The sequence below is a fragment of the Bos indicus genome, chromosome 24 (assembly GCF_029378745.1).
Source record: "Bos indicus isolate NIAB-ARS_2022 breed Sahiwal x Tharparkar chromosome 24, NIAB-ARS_B.indTharparkar_mat_pri_1.0, whole genome shotgun sequence".
In the NCBI taxonomy this organism is placed as follows: Eukaryota; Metazoa; Chordata; class Mammalia; order Artiodactyla; family Bovidae; genus Bos; species Bos indicus.
In genome coordinates this window covers 50,730,167-50,745,089 of record NC_091783.1, presented here as the reverse complement: position 1 = coordinate 50,745,089, position 14,923 = coordinate 50,730,167, and the positions used below count along the sequence as shown (strand labels likewise).

Sequence of the window (14,923 nt, the reverse complement as noted above, 5' to 3'; positions counted from 1 at the left end):
GGACCATTCTTGGCTGCCCAGAATGTGGCTCACCAGGCCTTGTGGGATTGTCAAAATAGCCATGCAGGGAAGTTCCCTAGTAGCCTAGCAGTTAAGATTCCATGCTTTTACTTCCTTGGCCTGGGTTCAGTCCCTGGTAGGGGAAATGAGATCTCACAAGATTTGCAGAGCAGCCAAAAAAAAGTAGTCATGCAGAAAATAGAAGAGATGCTGAGCCTGGAAAGAAGGCACAAGCTTTTCATGGAAGGGTAAATCACAAAGCAGATGATCAGGTAAAACAAGGTGCCAAGGCCCAAATCAACAGCAAACAAGGAGGAGGAAATAGGTAATTGGGGCACGTCGCAGAACAAATAGAAAAGGACACGGGTGGGGAATGGTTGTGTGAGTCCTGCGCTGTTGGGAATAGAGGCTGGGATCTCTGGGTTTGCCTTTGGTTTGGCTGGTCCACCTGTGAAGCGGGAGGAGCTATGAGGGTCAGGCTGCCGGTGTACACCTAGCTACACGACTTTCCTGTAAAACTCTTCCTGAGGCACAGTTTAAGGAGGTGTGTAGCCAGTTGTCTTGAGATGGATACACATTTGCCCACTTTCTCCAGATCAGTGAAAAATGCTTGGAAAAACATGCCATGGAAATAGAGCGGCTTGATTTACTTCCTTATTTTTAGGCCATGCCAAGCGGCTTCTTCCCCAACCGGGGATGAGCCCGGCCCCAGCACTGGACACCCTGGACTGCCAGGGCGCGCTCTGGAGCAGCTGGATTGCACCCCAGCACTGCAGTGTGCTTCCATAGCGCTAGTGTCAGTCGCTCAGGCGTGTCCGGCTCTGTGCGACCCCGTGGACTGTAGCCTGCCAGGCTCCTCTGTCCACGGGATTCTCCAGGCAAGAGTACTAGAATGGGTTGCCATTTCCTTCTCCAGGGGACCTTCCCAAGCCAGGGATCGAGCCTGGGTCTCCCTCATTGCAGGTAGATTATTTTCTGTTTGAGCCACCAGGGAAGCCCATGTTTCCATAAGGGAAATCCATATTGTTGAGGTTCCAGAGAATTATGGAAGGTCAGTCTCTTTGTAATGAGAATATATGTGAGCAGCATCATTGGTTTCAGGTTGGCACATTATCTATAGCAAAAACAGACTGTCCTAATCACTAGATTTATACAACTCTATTTGTTAGAGTTGTATAAATACAATTCTTAGAATAGGCAGTATTAATAATGAATTCTGACTGTGGCACTGGGAGTTATCCTTCAATAAATCAGGGTTATTAAAAATGCAAACTGTTTAAAAATACAAGAGAAAGTAAACAGTATAACACAAAAGATATTTGTGTTAGACACTGTAGCAACAAACCTGTTAGCCTAGTCTGGGAGTGAGACATAAAAACGTTTGGTGAAGGTAAATACTATCATTAAGAAACAATAATGTTTTTGTTATTCCCAAAATACAATGACATGCTAATGATGATAATTACCTCCAAAAAAGTGCTAACAACTCCTTACATAATTAAAATAAATCTAACTTTGCAGACTGTCTGAAAGAGTCAACTAATACCATAATAAGCAGTGTCTTGAATCCCAGGGACGGGGAGCCTGGTGGGCTGCCATTTATGGGGTCTCACAGAGTTGGACACGACTGAAGTGACTTAGCATCATTACCAAAATATTTTAAGGAAAGTTCTGGAAATCTTTGTGAAGAACAGAGAGGTTAATATCATAGGCTTATTAATAATAGAAGAAACTTTACCCCCAAGGAAAAGTAGCATTTTGATGCTTATGGATGATATTGCATCACAATTTATTTTTCTCTAGGACTTTCAAGAAACCTGGAAAGAGTAAGGCAAAAATTTACTACTGTCATTGTCATTGTGAAAATACCCTCTAAGTGATCCAAAGTGATTCGGTCTTGCTAAGGCTGCCCCTAAGATCTTCCTGAGCTGGTTGCTTGGTGGTGTTGCTGCTGCTGCTGCTAAGTGTTACTTATTCTAAATCCTAGTCCTGGCATCATCATTGTCTATAAACCCTTAAGGGAGGGCTCCAGGAATAGCAACTTTGGTATCACCTGGGAGCTTGTTAGAACAGGTTCAGGTGGCTCCACGCACATTGGCACTTGAGAAGCACAGTAGACTCCTGAAGTCCTAGATTCTGTGAACTCATGTTGCTGTGAATGGGGGGTCTTAGTAATCTCATGGACTGTAGCATGCTAGGCTCCTCTGTCCTTCACTATCTCCTGGAGTTTGCTTAAATTCACTTCCATTGAGTCAGTGATGCTATCTAACCGTCTCATCCTCTGCCAACACATTCTTCTTTTGCTTTCAATCTTTCCCATCATCAGGGGCTTTTCCGATGAGTTGGCTCTTGGCATCAGGTGACCAAAGCATTGGAGCTTCAGTTCCAGCATCAGACCTTCCAAATGAATATTCAGGGTTGATTTCCTTTAGGACTGACTGTTTTGATCTCGTTGCAATACAAGGGATTCTCAAGATTCTTCTCCAGTACCACAAATTGAAAACATCAATTCTTTGGTGCTCAGTTTTCTTTATGGTCCACCTCTCACATCCATACATGACTACTGGAAAAACCATATCTTTGACTATATGGATCTTTGTTGGCAAAGAGATGTCTCTGCTTTTTAATATACTGTCTAGGTTTGTCATGAATGTATGTGAGCTAAGTTGCTTCAGACATGTCGACTCTTTGCGACCCTATAGACTGTAGCCTGCCAGGCTCCTCTGAACATGGGATTCTCCAGGCAAAGTATACTGGAGTGGGTTGGCATGCCCTCCTGCAGGGGATCTACCCCACCTGGGATCAAACTGGCATCTATTACATCTTCTTCATTGGCAGGTGAGTTCTTTACTCTAGCGCCACCTGGGAAGCCCAGGTTTATCATAGCTTTTCTATCATTTCTAAGTATAGAATAATAAGCCAGTGTTACTTTGTATACCTTCAAATATTTCCTGAGCCAGGGAAAATGCAATTAGTCTTTCCTTCTCATAGTGAGGATTTGTAATGCTTAAATCATGAGCAGTGCAATTTTTCTGTTAATTCTCCAGATGTGTAATTATGAGCTAGGCACCAGGTGGAATGTTTGCATGGAATAGGATGCATGCAAAGTCTGAGTGATGTCTAGGAACAAAATCTTAGGAATGTTTGCCTTGATTATCCAAATAGTGTTCCTGGTATCTTGAGTATAATTCTGTATACAGGTCCTTAATAGACCAGGCAGGCTTCGTGTTTCTCTGACTACATGGGATGAAAAGCTAGCTCTGCGGTTCTATCTCTTGGGGGCAGTACAGGGACATATTTCTATAAAGTGTTGAAGATTTCTCTGGCCAAGAGGGTAACTACAGAACCTGAATTCATAAAGAGAGTTTGATTATCCAATATGTTTTCCTACTGAGCAATAAATGATGAATGCTTGGTACATGGAATATCAGAAACCTAAAACAGCTCTGACATTGTTAAGTTGGATATTTCACCTTTTTTTTACATCAACAAGATGTGGTCTAACCACAAAGGAAACCTAGCTGCCTCTCCTCCAGTGCTCTTTGACCTTAGACTTACTAGCATTCTGAAATGCTTCCCAGAATGAATCACCACCAGCACCAAGCTGCACTCCTGGCCTGGGAATTCTAGGTGTTCTTTCCATAGCCATTCATTGCCTTAGGAATGTCTGGGGGACCCCAGGACCACTCTGGAGATTTGATTCCATTCTGATGGTTCACGTCAGGGTCTACACCAGTTCCAGCAATTAACTGGGAACATTCTGCCTTAACAGGCATCCAAAGGGAGGTAGAACATCTTTCCTTTATTCCACTTGAACCAAAATTAAGTTGCACAGAACAACATGGAGTAAATGACCAGTCCTAAGCAACACAACCTTGCAAAAATTGTATCTGGATTCTAACTTATTAAGGCACCAAATGGTATAAATCTTGTCCATATCTTTGTGCCTGAAACTAGAAATGATGAACCATAAGCTTTATTCATAAAGTACTAGGCCAGGGTACTTAATCTTTTGTGTGTAATGGTCAGCATTGAGAGTCTGGTGAAGTTTACAGACTCCTCTGAATTTTTTTTTTAATGCATAAAATGAAATACATGGAGTCACTGAAGATCTAATTATAATGAAATAAAGCTACAAAATATTTTTAAACCTCAAATTTCTGGCATTATGATACATATGCTACTTTATAATGCATTAAATAAAAATCTAGTGATAGGCTGAATAACTAGTAATGATGAGTGTAAATCATGTTACATAGTGCCTGCAATAGCTGGAAGGCGGTACAAAAATTCATGGTTTCTATAATCCTAGTAGTTTGTTACCTACATCCATAATTGAAAAGAATGCTAAATTCCAGGTAGAGTTTGCTGAAAATGAATAAACTTTTCTCAGTCCGAGTTCACATACTCCCAGTAAGGCTGCCTTTGTATGAGTTCAGCTAGGAACCTCGTTCCACCTGTTGGCAATTTATGAGTTCAACTCTCATTACTGGAAAATAGTCTCCTGTAGCAATTTCTTTCATCAGAGCTCCAATTTCACAGTTATGTTGAGACATTCTCTGTCAAAAGGTCTTTGGTGACTTTCAGTAAATTTCCCTCCATTGTCACCTGTTGAGCGTTGCTTGGGACAGTGTTGCCTGGGCTTTCCCTCACTCTGGTGATTCAGCCTTATGACTCAAAGGCAGATTTATCTGGCCAGCATTGCAGAGGTTGCTTTCAGGTTGAAACTTGGCTAGATTTCCCAGCCTCCAAGGTGTTTAATTTAGAAAACTCCTGTTTGTCATCTTCTGATCCTTCTTAAGAGGCATTTGTTCACGTCTCTCCCTGTTGCCAGAGGCACATACTGTTAGACATGTTAAGAAAGTAATTTATTCTCCACATTCTTACTCTTGGAGTAAAATTGCTCTAGAATATGTTTTTTAGAGAGTCCATGAAGATATTTTTTAAAAGCATTTTCAATTTTCTTTTTCTTGGTAGAAAAATGTATGTTAGCACCTTTTGTGAAAAAAAAAAAAAGACTTTATGTTTTTAGATTTCATTCACAATTTCTGAATAGACATGAAAAGTCACCAGAGTCCTTATGTAAGTTTGGGGAAGGAAGAGAATGTTATTTTATGCCAGCAGTGAAAATAGTATTCAATAAACAATATGCTAACAGCAAGAAATGGGAAATTGAACTCTCTGTCATGAATTCAACCCATTCTGTACTTCTAAGGACAGAAAGGAGAAGTGAGAAGAAAACATGAGAGGGAGTATTCGGGAGCTCCTTTTACTTTATCCAAATAGGGGAGCTGGCCTCGCCTCCACGCTGCCAAGCCCTTTCAAGAAACAGTCCACGTCTCTGCTCTCTCCTGGGAAACCATTCCCTTCTTCTTTTTCATAAATCTGGCTTCCATTTCCACAGTGTTTTTAAAAACTGTGCAGAACTTCCTCTTTTTAGGGGAATTAAACCCTTTTTTTTTTTTTTTTTTTTTGAGTCCTCAACTTCCTTATTTGTTCAGCAAAATATGACCCAGCAGACTTGTCCTTCCTTCTTGAAACTTTTTTTTTTTTCTTTAACGTCCCTGGCGCAGTTACCCTCTGGATCTCTGGCCTTGCCTTTGCTATCTCCTCTCCCTCCTTCCCCTCAATGATGGTTGACCCCAAAAGTTCAATCTTAAATGTGACCCATTGAGATGATGCATAAATCTGGGTCCTATGATGAATTCCCACTTTTGATCCTATTCTTTTCCCCTCAAGAGGCTCCATTCATTCAGTAAACATTTTTCTTGAGTGCCTGCATGCGTGTTCAGTCACTAAGTCACATCTGACTCTCTGTGATCCCACGGACTAGAAAAAATCCTGATGCTGGGAAAGATTGAGGGCAGGAGGAAAAAGGGACAACAGAGGATGAGATGGTTGGATGGCATCACCGACTCAATGGACACAAGTTTGAGCAAGCTAAGGGAGACAGGGAAGGACACGGAAGCTTGGGGGGCTGCAGTCCATGGGGTCACAAAGAGTCAGAGATGACTGAGCGACTGGACAAGAACCATGTATAATGGGGACACAGAGAGGACACACCTAACGCATCTGAGATAAGGGTGAGGAAACATTACTTTCATTTAATTGTGTCATATTATTTTTTATTCCAGTGTTACTGAGATATAATTGACCCACAGCATTGCGTAAACTCAAGGTGTTCAGCATAAGGACTGGACTTACATACATCATGAAACGATTACCACAATAAGTTTAATGAACATCCATCCTCTCATATAGGGATTAAATTAAAGGAAAACATTAATTTTAATTCAAACATTAATTGACATTCATTCAACAAACCATAGCAAGAAACAAACCATAGCAAGGACCTACTATGTGCTGGTTATCAAGTCAGGCACTAAGACTCCAAGACAAGCCTAGTCCTTGCCTCTGTGGAGCTTGTCAGCTACTAAGTGGGAGAAACAGACATTAAACAATCATACAATTTTATAACTGAGATATTTTCTCCAAAGAGAGAAGCACAAAGTCCCAGAGAGTGTTTAAGATGGGGAGGTAAACTGGCTTAGAAATTCATGAAGGGACTTCCCTAATGGTCCAGCAGTTGACTCTGTGCTCCCAATGCAGGGGGCACAGGTTCTGGCCCTGGTTGGGAAACTAAGCTCCCTAATGCCACACAGCATTAGCTCCAAGGGGCCATGGAGGAGGAAAGGTTTTCCAGGCAGAGCAAACAAAAGATGAGAAATAGCATGCATGCAGTTCTTTACCACTAGCACCACCTGGGAAGCCCAAGAAATAGCATGCTGCTGCCGCTGCTGCTAAGTCTCTTCAGTCGTGTCCGACTCTGTGCAACCCCATAGACGGCAGCCCACCAGGTTCCCCCGTCCCTGGGATTCTCCAGGCAAGAATACTGGAGTGGGTTGCCATTTCCTTCTCCAATGCATGAAAGTGAAAAGTGAAAGTGAAGTCACTCAGTCGTGTCTGACTCTTAGCGACCCCATGGACTGTAGCCCACCAGCCTCCTCCATCCATGGGATTTTCCAGGCAAGAGTACTGGAATGGGGTGCCATTGCCTTCTCCGAAGAAATAGCATAGCTCGGGCAATTCAGAATTGCTGGAGCAGAGTACAGGATGGGGGAGCAGGGGCAAGAGATGATGCTGGGGAGGAGAGGCAGGGCCAGAGGGGAGGCAGGGCCAGAGGAGGGAAGGACAGTGGGACCCACTGAAAGAAAGAAAAGAAAGAAAGTGAAGTAGCTCAGTCGTGTCCGACTCTTTTCGACCCTGTGGACTGTAGCCTACCAGGCTCCTCCCTCTATGGGATTCTCCAGGCAAGAATACTGGAGTGTGTTGCCATTTCCTTCTCCACAGGATCTTCCCCACCCAGGGATTGAACCCAGGTCTCCCGTATTGCAGGCAGACGCTTTAACCTCTAAGCTACCAGGGAAGCCCCAAAGAGTTTATTAAAGGAAGGGAGAGACATGGGTTTTGAATGGACCACTTAGGCAACTGTGTAAGTTTAAGGGGGGCAAGAAGAAACAGAACATTGAGGAGGTTATGGAATCCTCCAGGGGGAACCGAATGGGGGCCCAAACTGGGACCATGGAGCAGAGATGGAGCAGAAGGGAGGGAGGATCTGAAGAGATATCTAAGAGGCAAAGAAGCTATTGAGAGGAGGAGACTGCAGGCTTCTGGGTGAGCTAATGGGCTTAGGTGGGGCCTGATAGAGACAAAGAACAGGGTTAGAAGCAGGCTGAGGAGGAAAGATGACAAGTCCAGTTTGTAGCCTGTTGAATTTGTGAGCCACTGCACTGGAGATTTCTAGCGGGCAATTGAAGGAAAAAACATGTCTGAAGTTCAGTAGAAAGAGACAAGTTTGGGTGTCACCATAAGAGTTTACTGGGGCTGGTGGTAAAGAACCCTCCTGTCAATGCAGGAGACTTAAAAGATGCATGTTCGATCCCTGGGTCAGGAAGAGCCCCTGGAGGAGGGCATAGCAACCCACTCCAGTGTTCTTGCCTGGAGAATCCCATGGACAGAGGAGCCTGGCAGGCTACAGGTTCATAGGGTTGCAAAGAGTCAGATAGGACTGAAGCAACTTAGCTTGGCATGGCAGCACGTAAGAGTTTACTCCTAGAAAATTGAAAAGCCTCCCCTCAAGTGTGTTTAGTGAGAATGGTGGGCCCAGGCTAGATGCCCAGGCTCAGCGCTTGTGCAACGTCTCCAGCTCCACATCTGCCCTCTAGGCTGTGCTAGCTGAGGCTGCAGCTGGGACTTCCGGTTCCCGCCCCCCCCCACCCCCCCCCACCACCCCCACCCCCCCACCCCCCCCACCACCCCCACCTCCGCCTCCGCCTCCGCCTCCCTTACCAGCTGGATTCCTGCTGGCTTCTGCCAGTGAGACCCACTAAAGGGAGACAGGGAAGCATGAAGGGGGCAGAATGGAGTTTCTTCCTGCTTCTAATTGTTACCATTATTACTCAAGTCTCAGCACTGAGCACCCTGGGTGAGCGTCCAGGTACCAGCTGGACTGCATGGAAGGGGCCTTCTGAGAACTTCTAGTTGCCCCTTGGGGATGTGGGGGAGGGGACATTTCCCCCTTACCCTTCTTGTGTACTTTTGGCTGGTCCAATAATTAAAACGGATATAACAGAGTTTAATAGGAGGGGGAAAAAAAAACAAAACAGGTTCAATTTATGCATGGAGGTCTTATAGATGTCTATAAGCACGTTTATACTTTTTAGATAAATGATAAACTTGTGAAGAATTGACAGGACAAAGAAACCTAGACTTTGGGTATGTAATTAGCGAAGAATCTAAACAGAGTTTGGCTTTTTCCGGTAAGCGGCCTGAGGTGACCCCTAAAAATGGTGCACTATTCACTTGACCCAGAAAACCCCACAAAATCATGCAAATCAAGAGGTTCAAATCTTCGTGTTCATTTTAAGAACACTCGTGAAACTGCCCAGGCCATAAAGGGTATGCATATCCGAAAAGCCACCAAGTATCTGAAGGATGTCACTTTAAAGAAGCAATGTGTGCCATTCCGTCGTTACAACGGTGGAGTTGGTAGGTGTGCACAGGCTAAACAGTGGGGCTGGACGCAGGGTCGGTGGCCCAAAAAGAGTGCTGAATTTTTACTACACATGCTCAAAAATGCAGAGAGTAATGCTGAACTTAAGGGCTTAGATGTAGATTCTCTGGTCATTGAGCACATCCAAGTGAACAAAGCCCCCAAGATGCGGCGCAGGACTTACAGAGCTCACGGTCGGATCAACCCCTACATGAGCTCTCCATGCCACATTGAGATGATCCTTACTGAAAAAGAACAGATTGTTCCTAAACCAGAAGAGGAGGTTGCACAGAAGAAAAAGATATCCCAGAAGAAACTGAAGAAACAAAAACTTATGGCCCGGGAATAAATGCCGCAAAAAATAAATGCAAATAAAAGTAAAAAAAAAAAATAAACAGAGTTTGGCCTTGGGGTGGTACATTAAAGAAGTAACAGGGTTTGTGGATACAGACCTGTCTGCCTGAATTCCCAGCTCTGGCAACGAGGGCGTCCTTCTTCCAGGTGCAAGGAGGGCACCTTTCACAGGGGAGATTCATTTCCTGCTTTTAGGGAGGAGTGCCCGGGTGTCTTTTTCTTATAGGCTGTTCCTTTCTTGTTTTGGCCTCACCTTGAAACAAGCAGGATTGTAGTACCCCGAAGAGGGATAGAACCTGCAAGCGGTGGAAGCATGGATCTTAACACTGGAGCGCCAGGGACGTCCCCATAGCCTGTTTCTTAAGTAATTTTAATTCAAAATAATATGCCACGGTGGCAAATTTTGGGGAGGCCCACCCTGAGCCCCAACGACGATGAGGGTTCACCTCATCTCTTCCTTTGTTCCCCAGTTCTGGGAGTGGGAGTGGCTTCCTGTGGCTTTTGAGCTGGGCTACCTTGACATCCCCCTTCACATCCTCTCAACTTTCCATTGACTCTATAACCGACTTTCTGCATCAAAGACCCTCTCTTTGAAAGGCAGTTTCTGTTTTTCTGAATGGATCCTGATGGGCGCAGACCCCGAGGGCAGGCAGAGGGAGATCCAGAAAGGAAATGGAGAAAGCGAGGTACAAAGAGAACTGGATGTGACAACAAGGACGGTGTCCACAGAAACAGTGGAGCAGAGAGCTTTAGGAAGGAGGAAAGGATGGGCTTTAAACACGGAGCAGATGATCTGATCTAGCAACCCCGCTTCTCTGGGCATCCGAAAGAATGGAAAGCAGGGTCTCAGATTTTCATACATGTGTTTGCAGCAAACAGTAGTCTAAGGTGGAAGCAACTGAAATGTCCATCAACAGATGAATGGATCAAGAAAATGTGGTCTCTTCATACAATGAAATGGTGTGCTGTGCTGTGCTTAGTCACTCAGTCATGTCCAAGTCTTTGCGACCCCATGGACTGTAGCCCACCAGGCTCCTCTGTCCATGGGGTTCTCCAGGCATGAATGCTGGAATGGGTTGCCATGCCCTCCTCCAGGGGATCTTCCCAACCCAGGGATTTAACCCAGGTCTCCTGTGATTGCAGGCAGATTCTTTACTGTCTGAGCTACCAGGGAAGCCCACAATGAAATGGTATTCAGCCTTAAATAGAAAGGAAATTCTGACACATCCTATAGCATGGATGAACTCTGAGAACGTTACGCTAAGTGAAATAAGTCACACACACACACACACACACACACACACACACCGACACTTATATACGTTCTCTAGAGTTGTCAGATTTAAAGAAAGTGGAATAGTGGTTACCAGAGGCTGAGGGGAATGGGGAGTTGTTTCACGGTTACAGAGTTTCAGTTTTACAAGATGGTTGCACAATACTGTGCATATACTTACTACTTACTGAACTACACACTTAAAGATGGTAAGACAGTACTTTTTATGTTATGCGTGTTTTGCCACACACACACAGAATAGAGCAGAGAGGTCCAGGAAGATAAAAACACTCTCAATTCAGAACGTTGTTTTATGAGCTGGTTGGAGGTGAAAGTCAGGCTGTAGCAGGGTGAGGGGCAAGTGTGAGGTGAGGAAGTGGAGACTGACTCTCGAGCAGTCTGGGTGAGCAGCGGAGAAGTTGGGCAACAGCTAAGGGGATGTTGAGGGCAGGGGAGGTCTAGGAGGAGAAGCTGGAGCACGTTTAGAAGCTGAAAGAAAGGAGCCGGCAGAGGAAGAGAGATGGCGTGTAGCTTGTGAGGGAGCAGAGGAGGCTGGGGGCTGGCCTTGGGCAGAAGGGACAGTCCATTCTCTGTCATGGGAGGAAACACAGTAAGGAAGGGAGTGGGTGTTGATACATTTCTAGGTGGGAGGGTGACAGGGAGAGCATGCAAGGTGCTCTTAAGGTTTTCTCTGTAACACAGGAGGCAAGAGAGAAGGAGGGGCTTCCTCGGTGACTCAGTGGTGAAAAACCCACCTGCCAATGCAGGAGACTTGGGTTCGATCTCTGGATCAGGAAGATCCCCTGGAGAAGGAAATCGCAACCCACTCCAGTTATTCTTGCCTGGGAAATCCCAAGGACAGAGTAGCCTGGTGGGCTACAGTCCAATGGGTCACGAAAGAGTTTGAAACAACTTAGTGACTAAATAACAACAATAATTGACAGGGAAACCAGGCAGGGAAAGGATTGAGGTAGTTGCTGAGGGTGCAGCTGAAGCTGGAGGATTTGTAAGTGTTCTCTGCAAGATTGAGACATTTTTCTCTAGTAATTAAGTAAGCAGGAAAGCAGATTGTAACACTGAGCCAGGCTTGAAGTGTTGTTTGAGATGCTACAGAGGAAGAGGGTGCAAGGGAATAAAAGGTGTTGGTAAGAGCAGGATCTAAATGATCAGCCGAGGAGTCTGGGGCCATTTGAAGAGACGGAGGCTCCAAGAAAAGTAAAAGAAAAATAGATTAGAAAGAGCAAGGGACCAACATTTCCAGAAAGTCAAAGCATATGTAATGGAACATTACTTTGCTGACAAAGGTCCATCTAGTCAAAGCTATGGTTTTTCCAGTAGTCATGTATGGATGTGAGAGTTGGACTATAAAGAAAGCTGAGCACCAAAGAACTGATGCTTTTGAACTGTGATGTTGGAGAAGACTCTTGAGAATCCCTTGGACTGCAAGGAGGTCCAACCAGTCCATCCTAATGGAAATCAGTCCTGAATATTCATTGGAAGGACTGATGCTGAAGCTGAAACTCCAATACTTTGGCCACCTGATGTGAAGAACTGACTCCTTAGAAAAAGATCCTAATGCTGGGAAAGATTGAGGGCAGGAGGAGAAGGGGATGACAGAAGATGAGATGGTTGGATGGCATCACTGACTCAATGGACATGAGTTTGAGCAAGCTCTCAGAGTTGGTGATGGACAGGGAAGCCTGGCATGCTGCAGTCCATGGGGTTGCAAAGAGTTGGACACGACTGAGCAACTGAACTAAACTGAATGGGAATGAGAAAACCGCAAACCTGGGAGGCTCGGCAGTCACGGGCAGCAGCTAGGGTAACTGGGTGGAGCAGTTGCTTGAAATGGCTGAATCCAGTGTGACCCGGGGAAGAGGTGCAGTGCAGGCCCAGGCTCTGGGGAGGGACTGCGTTTAAGTGAATGGGGATGGAAAGCAAGACTGTGAGCCAGGTCAGCACTGAACATCTCCAGGATGTCCCACCATGGCTCACATTCATGGATCCAGAATCAAACCCAATGTGTGTCCCTTCTGTGGGCCGCTCCTCCAGCTGTGCTGTTTCTGTAAATCCTGCTTCTCTAGATCCATAATGTCTTTTTATAAAAAGGTATTTGTTTTTTATTTTTGGCTGCACTGGGTCTTTGCTTCTGTGCATGTGAGGGCTTTCTCTAGTTGCGATGCGTGGGCTCCTTATGTTACTGAGAATGGGCTCTAGGCTGCGTGGGTTTCAGTGGTCCCAGCACACAGGCTCAGCAGCTGTGGCACGTGGACTCCAGATTGCTCAGTAGTTGTGGCACATGGACCTAGTTGCCATGTGGTATGTGGGATCTTCTGGGATCAGGGATAGAATCCATGTCCTCTGCACTGGCAGGCAGATGCCTGACCACTGGACCACCAGGGAAGTCCCATATATCCATAATGTGTTGAAAAGAACATGGAAGTCGGAGTTAAGACATCTAGATTCAAATTCTATCCTTTCCTAGCCATAGACCATGGTGATTTCCTCAATATCTCTTATAAAACTTATTTCTGCAGGGTCATTCTGAAGAGCAAATTAAATGGGCATGTGAAAGCACCTACCCAACTATAAAACAAGAAATATAATCAATGCTCAATAGATAACAGTCGAATCTGAATATTTTTCCTTCATCTCCTATAATCCAGTTATCACCAAGACTCAATTCCTTCTCTTTATATTGCCTTCTCTAGCCTTCAGGAATTGCCACAACTCCTACCTGGTCACATTTCTGTCTCCCTTCTCTTCCAGAGCTCTTCCATCTCACTAATGGTTGTCTAATTTATTTTTCAAAAATAACACTTTTGTCACATTATGTCCCCATGTCAGAGTAGCGGGAAGAAGCAATCAACTTCAAGTCATAAGTCTAGCAAATATTTTATTTGTTATTTTTTGATTCTTCATCTTTCTGGAATCCAGGCAGTCACAGAGTAAAGCCAGCACCAGCAACAAGCCAATACAAATTACAGGAGCCTAAAGGTGCAGAAGGGGGCTTGTCAAGATTTGTTCAAGGACTTTATCGTTGGGGTGGGGTCCTGAAATACTTTATTCACCTGTAAATGAACCTGCTTACCATCCCTTTATCTCACACAACTCTTAGGGTGCTTACTGTGAAGATCTGATGAGATAAGGGAGGTTTTGTAAAAGTCTGAAGTCCAGTATTTTCTGCCCTCTTCCCCTTTCCTGTATCAAGGTCATATTTTATAGCCCAACTCTCCAGACTCTCCATGAGTGGAGCTTATTTTGTTTCTTCCCTATTCTGTTCCCCACTTTGTTAATTTTTTTCAACTGTGTTAGTTTTAGTCTCCCTTCATACTTCCCATAGATGCAACAAAGTCACTCACTCAGAATACCTGATCAAGCAAAGGGATTGCTCCAGATCGCAGCATTAGAGCGATCTAATGCTCAGTCTGCCATAATCATTCTCTGGAGATGCAGTGAGACTCAGACAGGTGAGTAAATGTGTCCCCTAAAGCCCTTTCAGTGAGTGAGGACCAGCTAACACCCAGCTCCTCTGAATGCCGGGCCAGAACTCACCCAGAACGTACCGTACTGCTGGGACAGTCGTCTGCCCGCTAGATACCTTTCTTTAGCGTTATGTGCAAGATGCTGGTCAAATCACCTTGTTTATCAATCGGCACCTTCAGTCAGCTGCTTCATCAGCTGGCACACCAGGGAGCTCAGCAAGAACCTTTCCTTCAACCCTGCAAAATTCTAAATCTAATCTCATCCTTCATTTGCTGGGACCTTAAATTGTTCCCTATCTGTCTGGTTTCCTTTCCTTCTCTGACTCAGGGAATACAAAAGAACCAGTTCTTATGTAAAATGCCAGATAAGCATACAGTTATCAGGAACGTACTTGGATTTATTATTATTTAAGTTTATCTTTGTATAGATTAACCTTTAGACTGAGAGTACAGTTATATGAGAAATGATTAACATAATTCCTGGCAAAAGTCCCAGTGTTTGTAGGTTGAACTGAAAGCTATTTATTGACACACAAAGTTGTTGATGAAACTCAACATTGGTGTATTAAAGGACTTAACAAATAGTGTTTAAGGAAATTTATGTAAGGAAATGTGTTAGACGTTGAAAGACATAAAAATCAGGGACTTCCCGGGTCCAGTAGTTGGGACTCGGTGCTCCCAGTGCAGAGGTCCCAGTTAGATCCCTGGTCCGGAACCTGGATCCTGATTCTCAACTAAGGATCCTGCATAAGGCAACGA

At 44.7% G+C, this 14,923-nt stretch overlaps 2 protein-coding genes across 3 annotated transcripts in view; both read left to right on the top strand.

Moving 5' to 3' along the window:
- Window positions 1-14,923, top strand: part of MRO (maestro) — an 85,200-nt gene that overhangs the window by 11,029 nt on the left and 59,248 nt on the right. The gene's annotated exons all lie outside the window — the stretch shown is intronic.
- On the top strand, window positions 8,807-9,447 carry LOC139179483 (large ribosomal subunit protein uL22-like). Its single transcript, XM_070779082.1, has one exon. It carries the CDS (start codon window positions 8,847-8,849, stop codon window positions 9,399-9,401), a length of 555 nt encoding a protein of 184 aa, XP_070635183.1. The 5' UTR covers window positions 8,807-8,846; the 3' UTR covers window positions 9,402-9,447.

Coding starts and splice junctions, on each gene's coding strand:
- LOC139179483 (XM_070779082.1), top strand. CDS start 8,847: ATGGTGCACTATTCACTTGACCCAGAAAACCCCACAAAATCATGCAAA.